The 27,758-nt window shown below is 41.5% G+C and overlaps 1 protein-coding gene across 1 annotated transcript; it reads left to right on the forward strand.

Annotated features, from left to right (window-relative positions):
- The first annotated feature begins 1,273 nt into the window (after positions 1 to 1,273).
- On the forward strand, positions 1,274 to 23,010 carry OLFM4 (olfactomedin 4). Its single transcript, XM_041466939.1, has 6 exons — positions 1,274 to 1,354; positions 3,509 to 3,586; positions 7,250 to 7,402; positions 13,400 to 13,612; positions 14,504 to 14,657; positions 22,217 to 23,010. The coding sequence occupies exons 1-6, from the start codon at positions 1,274 to 1,276 to the stop codon at positions 23,008 to 23,010; spliced, it is 1,473 nt and encodes a 490-aa protein (XP_041322873.1).
- Positions 23,011 to 27,758: the final 4,748 nt, after the last annotated feature.

A 27,758-nucleotide genomic window follows, 5' to 3' on the forward strand; every position in this document is an offset into this window, starting at 1 on the left:
TAAGAGCTCCTCACCAGGGCGATGAGGCAGCACTGCTGCTCAGAAGTACTGCTGCTCCTGCCCTGAACTCTACCCACCAACTTTGGTAAGGAATAAGAGTCTCCTAACCTCTTTCTTCACTTAGGCACAGCTACAACCTTCTGTTGCTTACTCAGTAGAACTAAGCCTGACAGAATGAAAAAGGAAAATTAAAATGGTGATTTGTCATGTTTTGGTCTAAGACTTCTTGACTTTTATAAGCACATAGGTTCTAGTTGGGACTAAGGGAATGGCTATACCTTTCTTCCAAACACCAAACTCATTTTCCCAGCAATCCAAAGAACTCAGCAGAGAAATTTTAGTTTTTTCTGTGCAGGAGGTTTGCAGCTGATGCTATCAAGGCAGTAGCTTGTTGGAAGTGGAGAATTCCCATGGTGGGTTGGGTGCTGTGGGAACTGCAGGCAGCTCGCTGGCTCTCACAGGGTGGTGTGGCACAGCTGGGCAATGTGGGGGCCATGCTAATTGTGTGTGACCTTTTTTCATCTCTCTGGATCAGTGCTCTAGAGACAGGACAGTGAATTGTTGTGGTCAGATGGAATGCAGCCCCATGAAAAGAGAGCAGGTGGGTAAGCATAGATGGGTACACAGTGTTAATGCACAAGTAAGCATTAATGGGCACGTAGTGTTAATATGTGACTCACAAACCTGCTGGGAATGAAATGGGAGGTAGTCTGTGTCCCACCTGTGCTATGTGGTAATCAAGGGAACTGAAAAGCTGTTGAGACCTCTGTGCATTTTACTTACTGGCAAAGGTCTGTTGGCCTTTGGGAAAAGGGAAATGTGGTTCTGGTGTATGAGCAGTCTAGCCTGACCTGCTCTTTTCTGTACATGTAAGTAATAAACACCACAATGATGTGTATTGTCTGCACAACTTTGAAGGGATCTTCAAAGAATCTACAAGGATTTTTATGACTGAGTCACTGTAAAGGGAATGTCTGTTTACCTCTTGTAGCAAATAAGCACCTGATGTTCTATAGAATCAAGATTAAGATCAGATACTGTACCCCATGGAAAAAGTTTCCTGTTAGAAAACTGGATATCGTTAATTTATGATGGTAACTCATGTGTTCTTTGTACGTTAGTAATTTGGTTATTATATGAGTTTATGACATCACTTATCCAAAACCTGTAAAAATATCATACAAGTTCCTTAAGGTTTGGTTGGGGAAATCCCCAGACTGTACTATAAAAGAAACCCTTTCTCCCTTTGCTGTCTCATCTGCAGGCTGAGAAGATGAAGCACACACTGGTGGCTGTGCTTTTCCTCGTGCAGAGCATGAGTGCTGTGGCTGAGACGACAGCAGCAACGGGGGCGGTAAGACAGGGGTCTCATAACCTGAGCTTTGGTGCCTTCTTGTCTTCTCTTGTAGTTTAGATTGATGAAAATTCTTTTAAGGTTACTGGAAAATTATTAGACAAAGGTTGAGGTCTCTGCATGGAGAAAGTTTAAAGTACTCCTCCATCCTCCCCCCCAGCTAATGTATAGGGACTGGGTAATAAATGTAAAAGTGAGGCACAGGTTTAAAGTCAGAGTCAAATTCTGCCTTTGGTTAGATGAGTGCAACTCCCAGTGAGGTTCTGAGTGGATATTAAATGCTCTGTGTAGCTTCTAATTAATTAGCAAGGGCTTATAGCAGGAACAGATTGAGATCTTTGATGTGGAAGGAAATGGGAAGTGGGAGCTTTCCCAGTTGCATGATTGCTGTCATATTCTGTGACTGGGCACATGAAAGCCATATTGGTGGGTTATTGTTGGGTTCTCTCTCTCTTCCCCAAAAAATTCTATCTGGTTGGGTAAGAGGGGAATTCAAAGCGGACCAAATCAATCAGAAAAGCCCCCACAATAACCCCCAACCAAAAGCTACATCAAATTCAGGGAGGAAGGAGACAACTTTAAAAAATGCTTTTTTAAAGCAAAAAATTATACTAGTGAAAGATAGTTTAGTTTTGATTTCACACTGTCCTTTTTTTTTTTTTTTTTTAATGAAGCAAAGCATTTTGGTTTTGTTTGACCAAAAATGGCTGCCTTTTTGGTATTTATTAGTTAAAATTAGAGAAAAAAAATCCATTTTGACTCCCAATAATTCTTTCTAATTTATCTGGTTTATTCACCAACCAGAAAATTTCTGTGTGTCCCTAGTTACATTTTTTTTAAGTTTGAGAGTGTTGTGGATGCAGGCAGTGAAGTTAGCACCTCCTGGGAAGGTGCTTTTATCTGCTCAAGGAATGAAAAGCTGCAAAATTCAAGATGGAGGTGTAAATATATGTTGATAAGCTGAGGATAGAAAGCTTAATAGGGGAGAAAGTCCTCCTTAGTCTGCTTAGCTTTAAGCTAGTCCTGAGTTTGTGTAATTTGCACAATTTGGGATGCTGTCTGCCCTAACACTGTTAATTGCTACCAGCTGCCCATCATGTTCAGTGTGATTATATGAGCACACAAGTACCTGTTCAAGAGGGTTTATTTGACAAATTGTCCCACAAAGCTTGTTTACAATGTGGCACTTAACAGACCTGCCCTTTGCTGGCCATTTGGATATCCCCACCATCCCCTGGTTCAGGAGCAGGGTTCCAGCTGGGATTTGGGAAATGCAGAAAGACCCAGCAGTGAGTGTCCTGTTGCAGGGAAAGTCCATTTGATGCTCTGTCTGTTACACCATTTGACACTGGATGTGTCTTGCTCCAGTTCCCAGTTTGGCACAGGTTTTGGTGAGATCCCGTTCCAGGTGACAGTGTGCTGCATCATGGCAATGCACTGCGCTCTTCCCACTGTGTGGGGCCGTGGTAACCCCCAGTAGGGTGCCAGGGTGACAGCTGTTGTCCTTGCTGTGGCAGGAAGGCAGGTGTTAGCCACGGATGGAAGTTAAAGGGAATGTACATATTCTTATTGCATAAAAGGCTCCCAAGGTGGATCTGGCGGTATCCTTGGCAATGTGGTGTCTTCTCCCGGTGCTCCCTCTCCACAGTGGGATGCTGTCACCTCCACGGTGCTAGTAGCAGAGTGGGACATGTGTCCCAGCCATCACAGCTCACAGCCTGACAGCTTGGTGTGAAAGGGGCAGTGAATCCTCTGCTTAGAGGCTGGGGCATGAGCTGGGTGGTGAGGAGGAGACATTCCCGCTGGGAGGACAGTATTCTCTGGATTTAGGGCAAAGGGGCACAGCACTGTCCTTTTAGACTGCCATGCAATCTGCCACGGCTGCCCGTCACATCCTCAGCTCACACCTCCTGGACAGGCTGCCTTGCTCTGGTCACACAGAGCCTTTCTTCAAGGAGAGGTGTCTGTGAAGTGACACTGTGCCCAGGGAGACTGTCGCCTCAGTAGCAGATCAGAAATGTTACAGTTGTTCAGGATAGCTCCCATAATAAAATCAAGGTGCTTCGGAGCTGCAGGATGGGGGCTACCTGGTGGGGAAGGGATAATGCCGTATGCAGAAAATCACTCTAAAAAAACCTTTCCTTTGCTTTTCAGACCGCTCATCTCAGTACGATGCTTCCATATCTGACTCAGCCTAGGAATACAAATGGCAAATTGCTCACTTCCCCAAAGGTATAACCATTACTATTCTTCAATATAGTCTGGAAAAGACAAAATTTAGGAACTTGTCCTTTTTTTTTTAATGCTACACAGTCACTTAGTGATTTAATTCTGACACAGGTAAACCAGTTGTGCTGCCTGGAAGAAGCATTTATGTGTTTTGTATCCAGTGCTTTAGGAAGTAGTGGAGCTCCAAAATCATCTCTACTGTTACCATGTCATTCAATGCCTTAAGTCAGAGCCAAAACTTTGGCATTAACCTTGTAACTGCTGAACTGGACCACAGACATGAAACGGGTGGGGCACTGGGGGTTTAATGCCAATGTCCCAAACAGTTTGGTGATTACAGTCTCCCTGAGGAGGTCTTCACTCTTAAACTAGAACAGGGCCTTGAAAATATCTTCTGAGGAGTGCCCACTTGTGGTTGCTGGGAGTGAGAAAATCTTGATTCTTGGTTCTTGAATCTTGATTCTCCCTGTTCTACCTAGTTAAAATATTATCAGCTATTTGATGATAGAGGGACCTGAATCTTATTTCTGTGCCTTCTGGTCTGTACCAGAAGCACAGAAATGAGATTCAGGTCCCTCTGCTTAAGTTCATGGTCTGCAGATTTTGGAGTTCAGTTTCTTTCTCTCTTTCTATCAATGACTGTTTAATAATATGTTCACTTTGGAGCAGATTCAGTGGGTCACAATTGCTCTGTATGGTCCTGCAACTTGTCAAAAACAGAGTTCATCCAAAGCACATGCTCAGCTTCAGAGCAGATCCTTTGTATGTCCAGGCAAGTCCAGTGTGGTACTTGGGGTGTGTGGAGGGACCTCTCCTGAGACAGAGTTGAGTCTCTGGCTCTAGTAGAGCATTTAGCAAGTTAAATGGAGCCAGGGCTCTCTTTCAGATTTTGATTAGCAGGACCCAAACTTTATCCATTTGCTTGCCCAGCTGAGGTGGCTTCTGTCCCTACTGTGGCTCTGCTGTGTGCTTTCTGTGGATCCTATTCTTTGTCTTAGGATGAGCAAAAAGCTGATTTAGAGCTGCAAATATCGCTAGGCTACAGTGACAAATTTCCTGATTTTCAGAAAACTGAGTAACTGCTTGCTCCTGCTCCCTTTCTTAATTTGAAGGGATGTGGAGAAGGAACATTTCTCATAGCTTCAAATACGTATATGTAACAATTTTTCAGAGTGAGATGTTGCTGTCAAGTCCTTGCTGTAGGCTAGGACTCTTTGCTCTCTTTTAAGTGTTCTGTATAAATTATTAAACTTTAAAAACTGTAGAACTCCATCAAAAGTAGCAGTCTATCTCATGTATTTTTTCTACAGGATGACGGAAGACATTTTTGTTACATGGTTGTCATTTGGCTGGTATTATATTTTGATTGAAGCACTTATTGACCCAAGGGGCTTTTAACTAAACAATGCTTCTTGGTCTTGTCAACATCATGATCCCAGTGTTTGTAATGTCAATGGAAGAATGGAAGCAGTTCTGTCTGCCCAGGCTGTTTCCACTCTTTTGGGGAAACTGTTGGCTTCAATATAAGCAGCACTTACTGCAGTGAAGCTCTGCCTTCAACTCAAAGCTCCCTCCTAACTCAAATGTTAAAATATAATGATTGTTTTTCACAGGGAGATTAAAAGCATGAGTTAGAGGTTTGTTTTTTTTTTTTTTGGAGGTATCTGAATACATTTATGAGTTTTTTTTAGCACATGAAATAGGCAAGGTAAGTCTGGAAAACTGATTGGTATAGTACAGTTGAGACTGCAGTTTACAGCAGGGTCTATCATGCATGCAAAGGTATACCACACACTATGGCTATACAATGTATTGCATACTCCCTCTTGTAGACATATACTCATATTTGTGTTACACACAGAAGGAACAGAACACAATACTTTCCACACAAAAATTAGCATGCTAATATGCAACAGTCTCGAATAAGCTCCCATATACTCACTAAGCCACATTTATTTCTTCTTTTGGTCTTTCCCATCTGTTCCTTTTTTTATTGCTGAGCAACTTGCCTGCCATCCCAACCATGCCAAGGCACTGAGGACTCAGAGGTGTAGAAATACCTAAGTGATTTAGGAACTAATTTTTCATAGTAATTTACATACTGGTAGCCATATCTTCAAAAATACATGGAAACTTAGGCATAATGTGTTCTCAGTAGGATTTTCAGAAGTGCTTTGTTAACCTGCCTGGCAGAGAAATCAATGCAAGTTATGTGCTGGGACATTCTGGAATGCCATGAGATACTTCTCTTCTTCCTTTCATGTTAAATGTCTTCAGCAGTCTGAGTGAAGTTTTAAGACCCATGGTGCTTGAATAACACAGATAAAACGACTTTCCATGCTTTCTTTCAAAACGAGATGCATGCTGTTTTTTGTGGCTGCAGTAAAGAGGTTGCCAGAAGTGTGAAGTGGGATCATTCCTGCTTGCTGCTCTTCTCTTTTTGGGCTCACAGATCAAGACAACTTTGGTGCTGGTCATCGCTGTGTGTTCTGGGCTGGTTTTTCAGTTAGAGCATTAGTTGAAAGCTGTGAAAAAGCAAGGGAAGAAGTAGTGAAATGTCAGCTCTCAGGACATAGTTTTGTTGTTTGCTTTTTTATTTTTAAGAGCGAAAGAAAAAGAGAGCACATGAATAACACTGGGATTTCTGCAAGGCAGAAGAGATTATAGAAAGAAGTGTTTTTAAAGAGCAAGTCTGTAGCTTTAAAATATGCAGCTGCATTGAAGTGTGTGCCAGAATATTTTAAAGTAACATCAAATATCTTTATTAATAAATTCGTGATAGGTTTATGAATTGGAAGCATTTTGTGTACAAACAAAAAACTATTCTGAACATACTCAGTATTCAGCCTGGTGTTTATAGACTACAGTGTGCCTTGGCTGTAAATTATGGCAAGATCAGGAGGTGCCAACCCTGACCTTTCTGTCCCTTATGCGCATTGCTTGGTGATGATGCTGTGAGCATGCAGAAAACTGGGACAAGGAAATTCATGGGCAAGAGCTTTGCCAACTATCCACAAGGATGGATGGGTGGGCTGTGATGTGTGGGTGTTATGAGCAATATTTTGTAGCAAAATAAGAATCTCTACCCTAGGCCAAACCTGCATATTTAATTCATCACCTTTCAGTGGTGTATAATTAAATGCACATGTCTGTTTGTTTGCTGTGGCTGGCTGCAAATCTTCAAATGATTTTTTTTTTCAAAAAAAATTCCCTGTTACTAGTTCTATTTCAGTGCTTTCTTCTCTATGGATGTAAATGGCTAAATGATTTGTCCAGTTTAGATGAACAGAATAGTAGCTGTAAGAACTAACTTACCACATTATTATTTCCCTGCTGTTGCCTGCTTTTCTATCTGCTGGAAAGTTATTTCATTATCTTAGGGACATTGTCCACAGGATTGGGAACATAATGACTATTATATGTCTCCATTTTTCCAATGGTAAAATCTTTAAAGCAATATTTAACTATTTTTGGAGAGATTTGTAAGGATGAGTAATAAAAATTGCTAGATATTTTGTATTCCTTGAAAGAAAAAGGGGAAAGATGACTAGTAAAGAAATTGTTGATTTCATGATTCGCACAACTCATATTATTGCCAGACATTATTGGGGACTGATTCTAGAGAATAACGTTAACACTTTTTTTCTTACCAATTTGTTTTTGCAGCTCTTTGCCAACGTGTCCGGCTCTGTGAATGATGAGGGAACTTGTCAGTGCTCCGTGTACTTGCCCGATACCACCTTTCCAGTGCAGAAGGTTGAGCAACTGGAAATTATAGCCACAACACTCTCACAGAAGTTTGAGGCAGAGCTTTCTAAAGTAAGGTGTTCTTTTGTCTTAAAAATAACAGTTGCATCTTTTCTGAAGAATGGCTGCCTACAAAAAAGTACAGAAGTGAAAATTTTTCTGTGGTGTGTCTTTAAAAGAGTGGGAAAGAGGGCTCTGTAAGAACAAGGAGAAAAGTGATTAAATCTCTAATCTTTGACACTGTAACATGTCATACATTTGAATATTCTCAGGTCTCTTTTCTAGGCCTTTTCAGCTAGAGGCATATGGTATGTTTTGGAAGAATGGTTATGTTTTTCCTCTTTTGGCTCAGTTTTATTAGTTTGTGATTGCTACACAATGCTATAGGAAGCCCAGCCTCCTGCTCTTTCATGTGTTATTATTTGTATCAAGCCAGCCAGATTGTGAGAAGGCAGTGAAGGGAAAGAAGAGAAAGGTCACCACCACAGTCCAGAGTGAAGAAGTAGGGGAATAATTGCCCCTTCACTGCTTCTGCTGTCACAGGGAAAAGTAAATAAATTTAAAAAAATCATTCTTTTCAACATCTGAAGCTGTGGCAGTGAGACTGCTGAATTATGCATTTCTGTTGAAGACAAACACTGCTTTGGTTGCTTGTTGCATGAATTGAGATCCATTTTTTGAGGAACTTGTGCAAACCTACACATGCTGAAGTGCACTGGGTGAAGCTGCCTGTGAAGACAGGAGTCTGCCTTCGACTTTTTATGGTGGATAAATATTCAGGATTCAGATTGGGTGTCCAGCAGAAAGTGTTTTTGGAAACCAAGCATCTTAAGAAACGAAGTGTCCTTGAATTAATCAGCAGAAAAGGCAAAGCATTAAATTATAAATTCTAATCATAAATATTCATAACCCTCCTCTGGTATAATCAAGAACAGATAAGAAGTTGTGCATAAAACCCACAACAACAGGCGTAGGATTCGGTGGTAAGATCTTTCAGTTCAAATAGTTTGTTTTGAAAGAGCTGGAGCTAACAGTGAAACACATTCAGCTGTCAGCAGGCATATGAAGGACAAACTGACATAAGTCCTGCTGCCTCCAAGCTCAGGAGTTCCCTGATCTCTTGGAGCGTGGAAGCGCAGCTCAGGGTTAATGAGCCATGAAAACCCCTGAGATTTCAGGCTCCCATACTGTTCCCACTGTGGTCAGTGTCAGCATTTGAAAGTGACTATGCTGGGACAGGATGAGGGGCATGATTCCTAGCCAAATATTGGCATGATTCTTTGAGGCAGTTGTGTACTACCTTTCCCAGTCTCTTGTGCTGGTGTAACCTATCTCTTACTGGTATTTTACTCGGAATGGTGCAGGTTCCCTTTAGGCTGGTGCCAGGCAGATATGGGAGCATCTCAAGTGCTGCTTGACCTCTCTGTGTGGACAGCCTCAGATCTCAAATGAAGTCAGACATCTCACTCATATAAAAACACAGGTTACTGCTATAGATACCTAAAATTAGGTGTCCAGATTTGTATCTGAAACTCCCCTCTAAATTCAGAGCAGGCTGAGTCCCCACCCTAGACTTTAATGTCTAGGTTGCCAGCTGCTGTCAGCTGCTGTGACGGTTGTCACCCTTCTGTGCCCAGCAGTGTACCACAGTGTAGACACTAACTTCGACTTGCAATTCTTGCTGCAGACAGTGAAAATTCCTGACCTAACTCAGGCTTCACTGAATTTCATCCTGTCGAGACCAATCAGCCAAGCAGTGTTACAATGCATCTAGTTGAAGTGTGACATATACTTTGGTGTGATATGAGCAAAGAGACACTTTAGGTCAGAAATTGAAACAAACAGATTGAATTTTGGTGTAAACTGATGTGTGTAAGACTTCTCAGTTAATCTGGGTTTTTTTCTTTTTGGAAAGAAGAGAGTTTTTGAGCTTTACCTTATTGATATCTGAACTTAAGTATTCTGAGATCCTGTCATGCATGAATCTCCATGCTCAAAAGTTCTTTACCCTTCAAATTGTAGAAAAAAATTCTGCTTATGCAATCCTGTATCTTAAGTCAGTCATGATAATACTCATAGAGACCAGGAAGTAATGAAATGGAGGAAACCTAAGCTTTCAATATTGATCATTATTAGAAATGATCCTGAGCAAAATCCTAGGGAATTGCATTCAGACATGACCTAGTCTCACCACAGAAGTGGGACTTTCTACTGAATGCTTCCTTTTTTGGCTATGAGAATCCATGATTTTGTTGCTCTTCTAAAATGCCCTCTGAAGCTCATGGGAAGTTTTCCTGGATTGGAGCTGCAGGATTGGACCCTCTTAAGGATGCTTTCCATGTGCTAAAAGTCCCAGATAAACAACCTGATTGGATCATTAACCTTTTGCCTGATTGTTGGCTAATTCAAAAAGCAAGGGGGTCCTTTTATAGAATCAGCAGGCAAGGAAGCTTGCAGATAAAGAGATGCTCTCATGTGCCAAGTGAGTACAAACCGTAGGCTGAAAATACCAGACTAATTTTTCCTCTGTCGCATCAACCTTTGCCAGCATAATTATGATTACAGAAGAAAATTAACCTTTTAAAGCAAAGTGGGAATTGGCTGTTCCTCTCAATTGGAAGGGGGAGAGGACAATTCTGTAGCAGGGGTGGATCAGCACACAATCACAAGGAGAGAAAGTGCCTCAGAACATGGCTCACGATGGCCACAACATTCTCACTTAACAGAAACAGGAGCAAAAAACCCCCTGCTTTTCAAAAGAGGTTAACCTGCAATGGAATTCTTCCCAGAAGGCAGACTGCCAGTTTGCTCCTTATGGATCTGTAGAGGTTAAACCTGCTCGTAGCCACTGTCCTGGGCTGAGTGATTTTAGAAAGTCGCTGGGTTTGTAATTTCTTTATCTTCCCTCATTCCTCCCACATTTTTTGTTTTACATTTTCATATTGCACCTTTGTTCCCCCTTCTGTACTCTCCAAATGTGTGCTGGAGAAATGTCTGCTTGCATGCTGCAAAACCTGTTTTGATAAATACCAGTTGCAGGTAGATGACACACTAAATGAGCATTGCAGATTTTTCCTGCCCTTTTCATTAAACGAAGGTGACAATGCTTGGAATAAGGCAAAATTGAAATTGAGGATTTTTCTCCTTACATATGCCTCATATGGTTCCATTTTTTCCCATAAAGGGCTAATACAGGCCCTATGCACTCATCATACCCTACTTTAGGCTTTTATGACAAATGCAGCAGAAATCAGTATTAGTTATTGATCTGTATCCCTAAAAATAGGATATGCACAGAATTTCTGTGCCAGCCTGTCAAGAAACTACAGGCAGTCTTGAGCAGGTAGATGCAGTAGAAGAGCAAGGATTACAAGCTGCTTAAATCTATCTGCCAATCAACAGAGCAATATCATGTTCTTTTTTCAACTGATATTTCTAACCCACAGAAGCTCCTAAGCCAGATCTGAGCAGGCGGGAATCTCCACACAGAGCGTTGCAATGTTTAACATATGTGCTGGATTTATCTGCAGAAGCAGTATAGACCTGGTAGTGCAGCACTGCTGAGAAAATTTTATTTGTCCTATAATTCGCCAGGGGAGCTATTAGCTTAAGCTCTCTGCGATGCTGGTGTGGCTGTGCAGAGCACTGCAGAGTGATGGTGCTAGTTCAGGCTCAGCTATACTCTGCTGGATGGCATTGACATGTCCTTAAATGACCTAGATGGTTGACTGAGTGAAAATCCTCTAATATAGGAAGAGAACTTCAGGTCTGCATTCTGCAGTCAGGGCTGAAATTACTATGTATGCCTTGTTCCAGCCCTCAGCATTTTGTCCAGGCTCTGGAAATCCTGGAGAAAACTTCAGATTCACAGGTTACTCACTAATGAGTAGCCATCACTAATTCCAGCAGGCTGTTTATTTCAGTGGTTTGTAGATTTGGTCTGTATTGCATTATTATGACCAGTATTACTGTGAGAAAGTTCATTATTTCCAGTATTACTGTGAGAAAGTTTATTAATACCTAGACAGATTTCCAGATACCTCTGTGATAGACATAGCTTCACACAGCAGTGCAATTTTGCTTAAAAAATGGACTTGCTTCATACTTTTCGGGCTGTAATAATATTCTTACTTTTTTGTTGTTGTTGTTGAACAAACCTAGACACACATAGTTTAAACAGTGACCTTTGAATAATTTTTCCAAATGATTTTTTACAGGTTGTCTTTCAACACCAAACTAATTTTGGTGATCATTGAAAGTGTGAGGTCCAAGTACTGCTGACTTTTCCAAAAGGATTGGTTCTTCCTGCTATTCCCTGCCAGATGAAGGTGGCAGCTATGGCAAGGAGATCCCAGCTACCACTGTTGCTAGCCAGTAACTAGGACTAAGGAACTAGGTCTAGGTCTTTCAGGCTGTTATTTTTTGATTCTTAATTGTGTAACTTGAATTATATAACTCTTGATTCTTAGTTCAATGACTTGAAGTTATCCTGGCTTGATCTGGGACATCTAGAGCATCCAGTGCTGTGAGCCAGGGTGCTTCTGCTACAACTTGTGGAAACTTGACAGTTTTGAGCAGCTTGAAGCTTGGCTGCACACATTTAGAATAGAAGATCTGTTTCAAACTCAAATTTCAATACATGGAACTGAGCATCCTGGTTTTGGTGCATACCATGTATGTCCATGCAGGGCTTTTGTAGTGGCTTAAGATTTACAGTGTAGTTGTGCTATTATTGATAATTATACTTCTGAACAGAGGATCTACTCTTATGCTTCTCCTCCTTAATCCACATCACTATATAACTTATAAATTTCCATGCCATGAGCTCCCATACCTCCTCTTTGGTACCCAAGGGATTCAATCAAGATGGAAAGGAATTTGATAAATGTGGGGTTTTTTTCTGGGTCCCTGTCTCAAGGGCTGCTGCCAGAGCAGAAAAAGCAGAGAGTACGTGGTCTTCACACCACGGCAGGATTTCAGACAATGGGAAAAAAGTATTGACTTTATTTTAATGTTAAGATAATGCAGGAGTGCTTCAGAAGATGTAGGCTAATTCTTTCAGCTAAAGAAATAATAGTAATGGAAATTACAGTGCTGTAGGTAGAGGCACAAATACCATCTGAGGGTATAAATATGAAGTTACTAGTGCAACAAGCTATTTGCATTTATTCCTACTTATTTTTTGTGATTTAATGATATATGAAGCATATGGGAGAGAAATTATGTGCCTTTACCAAAGCGTTAAATTTCAAGGAACTAACATTTCTAAGGGAAGTCCCAAATCCATATAATATTCTTAACATTCTGCTTCACAATGCTTGTGCTGTGACCTTTATCTCAGCAGATATATGTGTGAAAATATATTTATCTGGACAACTATTTAATGCTTCAAAGACTGAAAAGGCTGCTATATAAATTACTCCAGCTAACGCCTGCCATATATTTAACACTTTCATTTAAACCAGATTTGATTTTTAACACTGTGTTTAAATGTTTCCTCCCTGCCCAAAGACAAGCATCAAATCAGTTCTGCCAATGTTTGACACAATTCAAATGTACACAGGGTAAAGTCCTATTTGGATTTAGAGTTAATAGGAAATGAAGTTGAAAAACTTGGGGATCCTTTATTGCATTTTACTGCCTTCTCTGGTTGCTTTTGAGAGATAATACACTGCAGATTTCCTAATAAAATTTTCACCAATGTAAGTTCTTGGCATACTGAGGATAAAATTAGCTCACAGAGACAATATTGGCAATGAACTAAAAAAATGGAAGACTGTGAGTAAAATTTTGCCTTCAGTTATCCCCAGACGTTTCTGAGGGGATTTTGTGAAACTGCCAACAATAAATGAGGGTTAAATTTTATATTTTTTTAATGGATGTGATGAGAATTACATTTATGCAGTTTATGTAAAGAATGTATATGGCATGTATGTGGAAGATATGCATAGGGTACTCAGAAATATATATTTTATATATATATTTCTCAGAAATGCAATAAGGATGTCAGACAGCCTTGTCTTATTTGCTGACCTAGACTTGCATATCTATCTCTTTTTTTTCTTTCAGGTTAGGGAGTACTCAAAAAGAATTGAACTGTATCAGCAGCAAATCCTCAATCTAACCATCAGAGTGCATCAAGTGGAGACAGGCAGTGTATCTTACACAGAACTGGACTTCCAGTTACTGAAAGTGGAAATCAGTGACCTAGAGAGACTGGTCACTCAGCTGAAACCCAGCCTTGTTGGAAGCAATGCCATCGTTGAGCAAATATATTTGGAGGTATTGCCAAGGTCTTAATTAGTCACAGAGGGTTCAAGTACACAGATAGTCCATTCTCCCTTTAGTGTTTAGGTTGAGGAAATGCAGTCTATCTCTACTGCAGCGAGTGGAATTATTTTAGCATTTCATCAGCATAAATCAAAAGAGAGCTTGACCTTAAATGTATTAACATCTTATTCCTTGATATAGAGCACAGAAAAGTAAAGAAATCCCAAAGCAAATGGAGTCCATTCTGGTTTTGCCAAATATCTGCCTGAAAGTTAAAATTTTGCATAGTGTTAAATACACCATCTGATTAAATTATTATAATAAATATTAATTTACAGACCCCCATGCTTGAAAGCCTCTGTGCTTTAATTTACATAATTAAAAAATTAGCTGCTTGTTGCTAAGGCAGTGGCTCAATCAATAAGAAATCAAGAATTGGGAAGGACTATCACCTTCCTAGCAGACTAGAAATCACATTTTCAAAATTGTAGTTAATCACTCACCTAGAGAGAATAATTACTTAAGATGGAAAGTGAAATCTCATTTGCTCCATTGTCCTCTATATCATCAAGCAGGTGACTGAAAAAACTATCTTTGTAAATCAAATTTCCAGATACTTTTGTAAGGCTGGAAAAAGTACTTTTTCTGTTCAACAGCTACTTGCCTAAGACTCACTGGATAGTTTTACACTATGAGTAAAATAACACAATTTTTGCATACTGTTACACAACTTAGTCTTAAAGCATGTGGTTATGTACTCTGCTGGAGATGTCAAACTGAGGCTATGAGGATAAAGCCTATTTCTTAGAACATTTCTCTGTAGCATCTTCTGTGGTCAGCCCTGCCTACAAATATCTGTAAAATAATGTTGGCATTAAACTTGCTGTCTTTTTTCCCCTCTAGATCACCAATCTGACTATACTGGTAAATGAACTAGAGTCACTGGACAAAAACAATGTCCTGGCAATTCGTCGACAAATTACGTCTCTGCAGAATCGGTTGAAAGAGTGTGAAGAGAACGCAACCAAAACTACACCACCCCCTTATTTCCCACCAGGTAAGCATTTCTGTTGGGTAACACATAAGAAATAATATAATACATGGTTAGATCTGTAAATGCAGAGACTTCCCTTTGTTAATATTGAATACAATTGTAATGATACTCCTTAGCTCTTGAAAATTTGAGTTGACATCTCCTAATGTTTCATCAATGGTACAAAAGGGAAGTGAAGGCAGGAATCAAATTCTTACAAACACAGTAGCTGTTTTCAGCTAGAAGAAGTTGCAGTCTTCCTCTTAACTATAGTTTGAAAAGTGAATCTCTATCCCTCTTTTTTTTTTTTTTTTTTTTTCCAGAACAATTACATGTGAGGAAACTGTCTTTTTACTAACTAGCTTTGTTTTTTAGTAGTTCCTGTGAAAGTGACCTGTGTTCATGGCAATATTGCTCTAATGCTCCTTGGAAAATGTATGAGCAACTGTTGATGTAGTAAAGCTGTAGATATGTAAGCTTCAGAGAGGAGTTTTGCATGAAGATTACTTTTGCTTGACAATCAAAAGATGCTTCTAAAACAGGTGGTCAAGGGACCTGGGGAAAATTTCTGGTCTCAGGAAGATAAGGAGGAGCTGTATTACTGATTTCAATGGAACTAGGATTTTATAGTTTATGTTCTGGGGCCTGGATCAATGGCTCTCAGACTGCAGTTCATATGATGGTGTTGAGTTGCAGGGTGTGTGATAGTTTATAACTGAAAGAACTTTTGTCTGGACATTGTGTTCAGTTTGAAAAATCACATTGTGAGTGAATCATAGTCTGAGAGGTTTTGAGAGTCAGATATGATGTACTGGAGCAAAGCATTTAGGAAACACTAGATTGGATATGCCAGATCAAGAATACCAGTTGCTAACAGACAGGAGGATTTCTAAAACCATGTTGGTCCCCTGAGTGTTTTATACACAGGGGCTTCCTTTCGCCAGAGTATTGTAAGAGCAAAGTGCTGTGTTGTATACAATACCCAGGGGAAGATTCTTGTTTTTTCCCATAAGCTGGTAAAGAATCAACTAGAGGAGCTTGTAGTAAAGGAGGAATTGTCCTGCTTTCAAGGGGCACAAATTTGCACCTACCAGCATTTAGTTTTCATCACCTTGAGGTCAGCTAATTCAAACATCTCATTTGAAAGGTAGAGGCAGAAATACAAGCTTCCCTTAGGGTGAGCAATCCCTCTTTAGGGCTTCATGGCAATGCAAGCAGTTGCTGTGCTTCTCTGACAGAATGCATGAGTAACACCTTGTCTGGGAATCAGACAGGAGAGAAATCTGAAACAAAAACCTGCAGTAAAAAAAATGCCAAGGCCTTTCTCTGCTCCTTAAGGAAGGGCTTGAAATATTTCAATGAAAAAAACTGCACAATGTTTTAGAAGTACTTGAAGCACATCTCACTGATTTATTGAGGGTGATGGTGTGTGGAAAGAAACAATTGTTCTCTTCAAGCCTACAGCAAGCTTTTGTTTTGGTGAGAAAGTACTGAGCTCCAGAACAAGAATACTGCGTCCTTCCATGAGTGATGGAGGAGAGGGGTGCTTTTATCACCTGGGTGGTTGGCATGTCTGTGGGACGTAGCAGCTTTCACTGTGTAGGAAAGGGGAAACTGCTTGGAGTGCAGCTCCATGAAGGGATAGGCAAGTCACAGTCTAGAGCAGGATGGTGGCTCTGGGGTGGGTAAATGGAACTGCATGGAATTGTGATTGTAATAGACTTATTCAGCATTGTTTCTCAGGGCACGTAGGGAGAAGGGTAGGCTTTATCTGGTCCCAAAATGGTATTGTTTCAGCATTGCCTTATTCCTGACTGGCCAGACAGTGCAGGCACCTTTGCATAAGGCAACACTGCATTGTAGCAGAAGAGAATGAAGGAGGTAAAAACCCTACTTGGTATAACAACTTCCAGAGGACTACCAGCACTGACATCTGCTGAGGACAACCTTTAGTGCTGGGAGTTTTTCTGTCCAGAGGTAGAAACCTGGGAGGGGTTGGAGGATGTGTGTGAGTATTAGCACATGGCCTCCTTTAGTGCGAATGTAGTATCTGAGGATGGCAGAAAGGACTGGAAGAGAAACTGTTGTTTGCTGGCAAGTTTTCTTCATGTTGGGAGATGCTAGCTCTACAGATAACCCAGGTGTTATGTAGGCTCAGATCCCTAGTAATCCACACAGGACGAACATATTGTGACTTTATATGACTCATGGGGAGCAACTATCATCTGTGCAGAGGACTTTGTAGAGCAACTACATGTCCTGCCGACTGTATCTGAAAACACTTAAAAGGAGTAAGATATTTTTTGTTGAGAAGATGGAGTAAGTATATGAGAAAGCTGCATCTCTGAGCTGGTCATTTTAGAGGTGCTGCAGGGACTCTCACAGCTAAGCCTCTGGAGCTTTCTAACACCCATTTGTGTATATGAATACAATTTCAGTGTGTTTTCTCTGCAAACTTGAATGTCTTGAATTCCTGCCAAACCTCTTGGCCTTGCCCCGATTTTAGTTCATATTATATTTATAATGTTTGTATTAAACTGACTCTTTGTCCTGTTTTCAGATTGCTTTTTCTTTCCCCCTTCATCCTCTCTCCTGCATATTTTGGGTAGGCAGCATGAACTAGAGAGAGCTTGACTAATCCCCAAGCAGTCTAAGATCATGAGTCTAAATGCAAGTTTAATTAAAGCTTCTTGCTTCACACTGTAGTATGCAGCCCCTCTGACTCTGTCCCCCAAGGCTTTTGTTGCTGTATTTCTTCGAGTGAGCAGGCCTGTTCTCAACATAGCAGAAGAAATCACTGGTTTCCATTTGCCTTACCCTGACTGAAGAGGTGTGTGTCTGAGTGTCTGATACCTCAGTCATCCTCATCACCGTCACTGGCTTTTCTATCTGCAGTGGTTCACGGCATCTCTCTCCTCACCACTCCAGTGGGAAGAAATATTTATCCACTAGTTTTCCTTTGGGCTGATCTCATGTGGCTGCATTGGATAGGTACAGACAGAAAAGACCCCAGGATGGTATTTTGAGGACTCTGCAGCGGATGCTGTGTTGAACCTCACTGAAATGATGTGAGAAAGGAAGCAGGGAGAAGTGAGTCAGGTGAAATTCAAAGGCAAAGTGGAAAGAAAGGAAAAAAAGGAGCAGCATTTTTTTTTTTTTATTCCTTGATTTTATATACTCAGAAATTAAGGATTTCAAGCTACTGGTGGGTAGGTCTCAGCAGGAGGAATACCTGGAGTGACCTAATGCTGAAACTCAGGCAATCCTATTGGAGTCTTACAATGATTTCACTCTTAGCTTATGTTTTACCTCCTATGGACCTAAGTCTTCTGTGTTTTTTGAACATTTGGGGTTGTGTTTTGGACCGAATGCATCCATACACAAAGAGAGAGATATGCCTAGAGGCACCTGAAAAGGACTGGCCAGTTGTCCTCCTCAGAACTTCCTGAACTGTCCCTGGAGACACATGTATTTATTCACTGGCATTGGAGGGAGCTGATGCCCTTCCTTCACCCCATCCCCTGTTAGATGTTGCCCACACAGGTCTTCTTTTACAGAGCTGCAAGCCTGTGTCTGTCCCTCATGATACTGGTGGAAGACTGGAGTGTCTTAGTGGATCTTCTGGTGTTAGTGAGACAGTAGGAGCCAGGATGAGCCTTTCCTTTAGAGCTCAGTCCTTGGTATCTCAAGCCCTAGTAAGGCTGGGAGACAGCTCCCACATCTGGATGCAGTGGCTGATCTGATGGGAGGTGAGGGTGCATATCTGGTGCTTGGGAGCTTGTGTGAGAATGTAGCCCCAGCTTGCTTCTGGTGTCTGTGTCCCTCATGGGAGTTTCTTCCAATGTGGGTCCCACCTTGTCACCTTTGGCTGCATAGGCCAAGGGTGGTCCCTTCTCTTCCACAATCGGATGCAGCTGCCTGGTGGGAAGAGGCTGCTGGAATGTTTTCTTGTCTTGTTGGAGTAAGAAGCTGATGTGCTCTGCCAGTGCTTCAGAGTGAAGTGGGTAAAGCGAGACCCAGCAGCATGTGCCTCAGGCTCCCTTCAGTCCTGACAACTCGGTGTCAGCTCTTTTTCTGATGAATCAGAAGGGTTAGTGTATAATTGAGCTGAGAGATACTGGTTCTTTATGTGGGGACAAGTATGTGTGTATGCACCCGTGCTTGTCCTTCCCTTCTCTGTTTGCTACATAAGCACAAGACGAAGGCAGAAACACCAGGATGTCATTTATCTGTGGGCCAAAACAATGGAGAAAGGAGTTAAAAACTTGAAAGTTTGAATAATGCATATGGATTTATTTCAAGTACCTTCTAATATTTACAAAATTACATGACATTGTTTCCTTTGTGCATTTTTTTCCCACAAGATCTAGACAAGGGAGGCAAGTTTAGATTAAATAAACAACAATGAATTCTTCTGAACCTGTGTGAAAGACGGATCACCCCTGACTACCACAGAGGATTTTTGTAAAAAAAAAATAATAATTATGGGGGAATTTTCAAGGAAATAAAAATCAAGCACATACTCTATAGAAACCTCAGACAATTTTTGATGTCATTAAAACGGAACACACTTCTAACTTTATTTTAATAATTCATTGTTTCATAAATAAAAACCAAACAAGTGTTCAGCAGAGAGATCTCTTTAAGGGAAGAAATAGTAATTTATTATTTCTTTTGTAAAAAAAGGTCTCTCTGCTGAACACACGTTTGTTTTTTATTTATGAAACAATGTATAAATTATTAAAATAAATCTGGAATTGTGTTCTGCGTAATGACATGAAAAATTATTTGAGGTCGCATATAGATGAGCTTAGCAGTACTTTACTACCTGCAAGCTTTGGTGCTACATTTTTTTAAACAAATGAAGTGTTTTAGAGCATTTAATAACCATTTAATTCTGAGATAAGTTTATTGTGATTTAAGCGCAGTAATATATTCAATATGTCACCAGCTTTAAAGAAGTCCTCATGCCAGAGGTAACAATACATATTAGAGATACGAGAAAAAAACAGTTCAAATTGATTTATGAAGTTGGCAGGCTGCAAGCCATTTTGCACTGGCTGCCTTAGCTTTCTTCCTTTGCATGAGCTGAGGTGTAAGCACCTCCAAATGCTGGTAGCTGTGCCAAGTGCTGAGGCCATGTCACTAGACACGCTATGTGCCATTTCCAGAGATCCAGCCTGGCCAGCCATACAGCAGTGCCTGCCTGGTGTGCTATATTTGGAAATGAGGTTTCTGCTCCAGGGCCTAGTCCTTTGTAAAGCACTTAAGTGCATGCTTAAATGCTCATCTGCTCCAAGCCAGGAATGCTGATTCAAATGGATTCTTGGTGGCATGTAGGAAAGCAGCATTCAACCAGAGTCATGCCATGTTTCAGCTGCAAGAAACCCAGGACACAAAAGTGTCTGGGGGGGGGAGATGGGAGTGTTTACAATTAGTGTCCCCTTCTCTGCCATCAGATGGAGACAGTGATGAAGAGCTACTCCCATGGGTAATACTGGCCCCAAGGAAGTTGCCAACAAGGAAGTGGCCTTGGGACACAGGGATTTATCTCTTTACAGTGATTTATATTAAATATAAAACTGCTCCCCACCTTCCTCACAGATGTTGAGAGAAGGCTGCAGGTGAATCACATGTCCCTCAGGTCAGAGTCACTAGCATAAGACAGTACAAAACTGTGAGGAGTGAAGGTGTTATGCTGTAGAAGCAGAGAAATAGTACATTTTGAGAAAGGGGGAGGCACACAGAGCTTCGTTGCCCAAACCAGCTTTACACATTGGCACAAATGTCAGTGCTTGCACACTACTAACGTTCAGGACCCAGGTTTTCTTAGTCCCACAGGTAGAGCACCTTTCTCCTAGGCAAAGCAGATGAGAAAAAGATTTCTCTGCTTTTGTAACTGTGTATTTTTTTCACCAATTATGTTGTTTCCCAGTATTTTTCCAAGTAGAATACTTCAGATTGGGCTGCCTCTAATTTTCCTTCTTTCTGTGAGATAGACTGCAAAGCCTTTGAGAACAAAATGTCTCCTAGACTTTTTCTGTCTTTGGTTTCAGGAGTTTCCAATTCATCTCCATAAGTATTGTCTGGCCATGCTTAGGGATGGTCAGCTTTGAGGGCAAAAGAAAAAAATCTTTCTCTGTTATTCCTCTTTCTTCTTTGTGCTAAGACAGAGGTTATTTATATGCCAGACATCCCTTCATGTGACTGAGCTTATGAGCCATTCTTGTCATAGAAGCTGCAAGAAATCGTTACATGGTTCCCACTAAAAATATTAAAACCTCAAGAGTTAGTCTTGACTTTCATCAGCACCATAGCTGTCAGAGCACAGAGTTGCTGTTTTGGTGGAGGTATTATTAACACCAGAATTTCTGGCTATTAATTTATTCACTAACTTATGTGTGGTACTTGGGCCTGTTCATATTATACTCCATCTTTAATAAGGAAGGCTATCTAGTGGCTTCAACACCCCATTGAACTGGGAAACATTGGAGTACCACTAAACTTGTGAGCTGGTACCAGCCACTCTGTCTCCATTACCTCAGGTGAAGATAAACTTACAGAGAAAAATCTGGGACACTTTTGTGGCAGTAATACAAAAACTAATGTTAACACTTGGAAAAGTGCATGCTGGTTTTTGCCAGTGGCACCTTCACATTCATGAGAAGCCCAGGGACATTTTTGAGTGGAGTTTTTTTTCTACCAGTGACTTACAATATTGAGAATTTATCAGGAAATGGAAATGTCACTAATTCAGCATGAGCAAAAGGGAACTGTTTCTTGTACTTAAATTATTTTTTCCATGATGCTGAAAATGGTTTTGCAGTTGATATGTGTAAAACAGAGCTGTTCTGGTTCAGCTTGAAGTTATATTTTCTTTAGAGTCGCCCCACATGAAAAGTCAGAGTAATATCAGTGTACATTTCCTGGGCTGTGGTTGTTACTGTCTGCAGATTTCTTTGAGGGCCTGAGGTGGAAGGCACCATGTGGCTGTGACACACAGTTGTAAAGCTGTGATTCTGACAGCAGAATGCTAATCTGAAATGTGACTCTGGAATTACTGCTGCTTCTGCTCCTTTCTTCCCCTTCACAGTGAAATACACAGAAATCAGATGCTCCTCATTCTTTTTTACCCCCCAACTCCCATGCTTTCAGTTCCACTGAAGTAGAAAATAACCTAAAATGCTTCTGAAATTGTATTTTCCAAGGGATTTCCTAATGCATCAGGCTGGCCTGCCTCAAATGGGTAGAAACTGAAATCTGTCCCTTTTATGGAACAGCACAGTGAACACTTACTTTCTGTGACTTAATCTTCCACCTCCCCTTTAAAATAAGTGCAATAATATGTACTCTATTTTTTTTTGAGTTTTTGAGTCAACTTGGAACACTGGGTGCCATCTAGTTGCTGACCTTGGCCCAAAATGAGCCTTTCTACACCTGAAGCTGTGCATTTATATGTGTGCTTGGTCACAAAGCTGTTCCCTTCTAAGCACAGTCTAGAGGCTATGGTCTGAAAAACCTCTCCCCTAGTAATGACATTTGGAAAACCTGTTTATTTTGGGTTTTTTTCTCTTTACTTACAGGTACCTGTGTTCACCGTGGACTGATGAATGTTAGCCAGCCTTATGTTGCCAAGCTGAACTGGAGAGGATTTTCCTACAAATATGGTTCCTGGGGCAGAGATTACGATCCCTCTGACCCAGAGCAGGAAGTCTATTGGGTTGCACCATTGAACACCGATGGAAGATACTTGGAATACTTCAGAATTTATAATTCCTTTGATGATTTGCTGCTGTTTAAATACTCGTATGAAAGGAGAATAACATATGGGGAAGGAAGTGGTGCTGCCCTTTATAAGAATTACTTGTACTATCATCGTTATGGTTCAAGATATATGGTGAAGCATGATATAAAAACAAACACGGAGGTTTTGAGGAAGGAGCTTCCAGGTGCTGCTATTGGTAACCGCTTCTCTTATGCAGGCGTAGCATGGCAGGACATAGATTTTGCCGTGGATGAAAGTGGGTTATGGGTAATATATTCAACTGAAAATAACGTGGGCAACATTGTGATTAGCAAGCTCAATGAGACCACACTTGATGTGCTAAATACTTGGCAGACGAGGCAGTACAAGCCATCTGTTTCCAATGCTTTCATGTTATGTGGTGCTCTTTACGCCACAAGGCCATTGAACACTAAGAAAGAGGAGATCTTCTACATGTATGACACAAGTACTGGCCAAGAAAATAGAGTTAGTATCATCATGGATAAAAAGTTAGATACAATCCAGAGCATTGATTATAGCCCCACAGATCAGAAACTCTATGTTTACAGTGATAGTTACCTTGTAAGATATGATGTGACTTTTCAGGCTTAGTCCCTCAGGGACATATGCATATGACAAAACTGGCAGTAGCCAATACGAGAGATCCAATGGACCTTTAGACAATGCTACTGCCACTTCAGAGTTCATCTGGTCTGATGACCTGTATGTGGGGGTGTCATACAGGTACTTATACTCTTTAAAGGGATTGCCCACTCTGACCACTAATATTGCTGACAGCAGTTGGCATTATGGTTTTTTCTAGGTTTTGCTTGGTGTTTGTTGGTGCTCAGTGCTTTGCAATTGTCCTTTTTCTGGGGGGTAGGTGCAGTGCTTTTTGTTTGCAGAAATAGCTGGGCACAGACTATCTGGTGACGGAGTAGCTAATTACCCACTGATTTGCATTTGTCAGAGTAACACAAGCAAAGCACTCAGAAACAGAATGCATTTCCACTGATCTTCATCAGAGTGAAATGAGGCCTCAGAGAAATTAATTCAAGGATTAAAATAGATTAGGAAGTAGACTTGGTCGGAAGACAGCAATCCATTTGTTAGTTGGAAGCAGTGGTTTCTGGCTCAAGAGTTCAGGAGGGAGGGCAAAAATGCGCTTTGCTGTGTAAGGTCTACCACAGGAAGGGAAGGCATTGTGGAAGGGACAGGGGTCACTGCCCTTAATAGTGATGTAGTGGGACACTGGTCCCTGGCCCCCACCTATAGCTGCCTCCAAGCAGTTCAACACTCTCCCAAGCTGCCGCACTACCAGGCTGCCTTATTGGCGTGCTTGTGGAGGCGAAACTGGCAAGTATGATTTTCATCAATGTTCCCTTCTGTCCCACTCTGCTTTCCTTATTAATTCTGTGTCTAAACCCAGCCCTATGAATGGTCTTACTATAATCTAGCTGTATACTCCATTTTCCAGCCAGTGCTGTGCAAAGAACAGTTTTCCTTTTCTTTATGTTCTTCTAAGTTTATGCAAATCCTCCCATTGACTTTATTGGCCATGAGTGGCTCTCGGTGTATATAATGCATTGCCATAGAATAACAGACATGTTATTTGATGTGCCTCTTTCCAACATTTTTTGCTGTTTTCTAATTAGATTCCTGAGAGCCTTGTTAATCTAGGCTCCTATTTGTTTCCTGGGTAATTCTGTTTTACAGCAAGGTAAGGGGTCTTGTGGAAAACGTCAGTCTGGTCAAACTAGTTGAATATATATGGTTTTTGTATTTTTAAATGGTTATTGTGTGATAGTTTCTGAACATGTTCATTGTTTCACATCAGAAAGCAAGATGAAACACTGAAATTCAGAGCTCTGAAATGACAAAGAAAGCAGTTCATGTGGTTAATTTTCTTCTCTTACATATGCAACCGTGTCTGTGTCCTCTGATAATAAAAAAAAAGTATGCAAATGATTGCTTTCATTTTAATAAAAAACTGTTTCAAAGAATCTCAGCTGTTCTATACAGCCTTTTAAAGCTATTTGCAACAAATAGGTAACTTCTGGGATGCAAGGGGAACCCTGGGCACCAAATATTTGAAACAGTATCGCTGTACTCACTTGGGCTCTGTGTGCTTAAGTAGGAGCAATGAAAGGTGTGAATCTGTACGTCAACAAGTATGGAACGGGAACTTTATTTCCCTGCATGGAAATATGTTAGCTGGTTAGGGCAACACTTCTTCACCAAGCTGAGATGTTACTCAAGATATTGGAGGCAGATGAACCGATAACGTGTTTTGAATCCAGGTGCTGCCACTTATCAGGTATCAGCATCTGTTTCTTGGAAACCTGTGAAATGAATTTGAAAGCCATGGAGGTGTTGGTGCAGTAATCAGATCAGGCAGTACAGGCAGGGCTGCTGTGTGAATAATCTGCAACAGACTGAACAAGGATTTGGCTGAGAAAGGAAGAAGAAAATACTGCAAAAAAATTGTTTCCCTCTTCATCTGTGTGTGTGTCAAGGAAGGTGAATAGCTCTCCACTTACTATCAAGAAATGTCATCAGCATGTGCCTTGAGGCTCCTCAGCTCACCACCTTTTAGGGAGGGAGGTGATGCTAGCATGCAAGTAATAGATTCTACTGAATTGGTTGTGGTTCTCAGTCCTTCCTTCAATGTCTTTAATCTTTCAATGGCTTTCAGCTTTAGGTATTAGGAAGAAATTCTTTATGTGAGAGTGGTGAGATGCTGGAACAGGTTGCCCGGAGAGGCTCTGGATGCCCCATCTCTGGAAGTGTTCAAAGCCAGGTTGGATGGGTCAAGTGGAAGGTGTCCTTTTGCCCATGGTGGAGTGGTGGGAACTAGAAGGTCTTTAAGGTCTCTTCCAACAAAACCATTCTATGATTCTTTCATTCTGTGATTCCCGGGGACAGCTTTCTCCCCTTTGGAAACCACATTTGGCCTGGACCAGAGGTTTCCATGGTGATCTGGAGGTAGGGATGCTGTGGCTGCCCACCATGTTCAATTGCAGTGTGGCCAAGACCCTGTGTGACTTGGCACCAGGCTCCAACTGTGACCACGGTGCGGGGGGATCCTGACAGCAGCCATTCTCTGTGATGCTATTCAACGTCACTGCAGAGTAGATAAAGCACAAGTGGGTTGGCTCTTGGTAGTTCAGTACCAGAAGGAAAGCAGAAATGTCCCCGCACTTTCAAAACTTCAAAATATCTTGTGTAGGGAGGCTGGGTTGGGATGTTTCAGTGCTGGCAAGGCTGAGCTTGTCCTTTCATTTTTGTCCTGTGCTAATATTTATCAGGTGACAGGTGCCAGGGTGCAGTGGAGACTCCCCACGGATCTGTCAGGGCAGGCCAGACAGCCAGGGACCATCCCACTGCCCCTGCCAGGATCAGGGCAGCCAGAGGGCACCAGGGCAGCCCCAGGCACTGGGCACCCTCTGGGGACTGGGCAGGACAGGGCTGTGGGGAGCTGGATGTGGCCTCACTGGGGGGAAACCACAGTGAGTGGGCATGGAGGGAAGTGAGGTACACAAGTGCCCATAGGGCACTGGCAGTGCTTCTGTTAATAAGAGGGTTTGCAGAGTTGCAAAAGGGTCACTGTCTTTTTAAAAGCAGAAAAAATAAAAGCACACAATGACTTTCTTTCAGCTCTTAGCCTACTGACTTGGCATTTCCCCATGGAGGTTTTGGGGTCTATAAACAATATTGAACATAAATAGCTCCTGCCACAGAGGTAGGTGGTGAGGACATATGTCAGCATGGTGACACAGGGAACTGCAGTACAGGGACTTAGAGGCAATTTTGCTGAGGAGTGGTTTTCACACCACTTATCCCAAGACACCTAAGGTGGGAGACTTGGCTCTGATCCATGCATTGATGGCATGTAGGGAGAGGGGATCTTCTGCAATTGAGCACTTCAAGAAGTGGGAGTAATATATCTTTTCACTTCTTCTCTTAGACTTGTCCTTTCAGGCCTTGGTTGAAGGTGGTTCAGTAGAGCTGGCTGTTAAAATTAAGGTGTGTTCTTGAGCTGGCCATGGCACACAGCCTTGGGCAGGCCTCCCTCACTGTCCCTGTTGCTCCCTTTCCAGTTGCCAGGTTTGTTTGGGGAGTGTTCCCTCCTTTCCTTCTTCCTTGGATGTGGAGAAGACCCTACCCTATATGTCCCAGCATAGACTCTTACTGGTTTGGTGGCTCTACACTGTTTCTTGAGAAGGCTTTTGGCTGCAGTGACATGAGTGGCAGTCTGACTCTTTTCACTCAGACCTTCCTACGTTCACTGACCTTGTTCTGACGGGTCTATTCAAAGTGCAGTGACATCCTTTTTTGTCTTTTGCAGTCCTCCTTGGTCCCACTATTTCTTTAATTGGTTAGATATAAACTCTCTATTCTTTGATTCATGACTTCCACATCCTTCCCTCTCAGCTACCAAGTTACCCAAGCCTCCTTGCTTTGCTATCTAAACAATGCAACAATGCCAGCCTCTTTCATCCTCCTGCTCCCTTGTTACATACCCTTCTATTTATCCTACCTGACGATTTTCTCTGGGATGCCCTTGCATGGACTCCTTTGAATTTCTCATTAATTTCTCTGTGAAGATCCTGTTAAATTGCTAACTGGCTACAGTTTACTTGTTGCCTTCAATAGACTGGTATTTATGTGCATCGTGTATTCAATTAGCTGGCACATGAGCGCATAAAGCTGGCACACATAAACTCTCTTATTATTCATTCCCGTATGTCACTGCCTCACTCTGTGTTACATTTACTTGTTATATCTTGTCTTAAACAGAGACTGCATGTTCCTCAAGTGAAACACCTGTCTCTGACTTTGGGTAGTACAGCACCCAGCATAATGGGCTACTACCTTCCTCCTCCTTCCTGGGTACTTCTGAGAAACAAACAATAAGGAACAACAAGAGCTGGCCAGGGATTGTTGCATGCATCTGTGTTTTTGTCTGAATTTTCGTGCATGCTGTGATGTGTGCTGCATATAAATTGGCTTTGAAAAGTAGGCAAACAATATGCTTCCAGACAACAGTGTAAACATTCTGTTGGAAACTGTTTCAGTAGCTATAGCACATGATGTAGCTACAATGCATCCCTAAATTTGTACCATGTGGGGTAGAATCACTTTTTCTCCTGTAAATATTTGGTTTCTTTCCATTCTTTCTTTGCTTTTTTTGTCACGGCACAACAGTTGCTCCCTGAAAGCCACAGACCAATGGCACAAATGCGAGCCATGTGCAGAGTCTGCAGCCACAACCTGTTTCACTCTGCCAAACAACCTGTCGTTTTGCAGGACTAGGAGTTCTCCTAATAGGACAAAAAGCTTGCTTTGTTGGTGAGCTG

Source organism: Pyrgilauda ruficollis, unplaced genomic scaffold (genome assembly GCF_017590135.1).
Source record: "Pyrgilauda ruficollis isolate IOZ18807 unplaced genomic scaffold, ASM1759013v1 scaffold20, whole genome shotgun sequence".
NCBI classification, from domain to species: domain Eukaryota; kingdom Metazoa; phylum Chordata; class Aves; order Passeriformes; family Passeridae; genus Pyrgilauda; species Pyrgilauda ruficollis.

Excerpts from the sequence above, each read along its gene's own strand:
- OLFM4 (XM_041466939.1), top strand. The coding sequence starts at position 1,274 with ATGAAGCACACACTGGTGGCTGTGCTTTTCCTCGTGCAGAGCATGAGT. Across the intron at positions 3,587-7,249 it reads AATTGCTCACTTCCCCAAAG|CTCTTTGCCAACGTGTCCGG; the intron begins GTATAACCATTA and ends TTGTTTTTGCAG. Across the intron at positions 14,658-22,216 it reads ACCCCCTTATTTCCCACCAG|GTACCTGTGTTCACCGTGGA; the intron begins GTAAGCATTTCT and ends CTTTACTTACAG.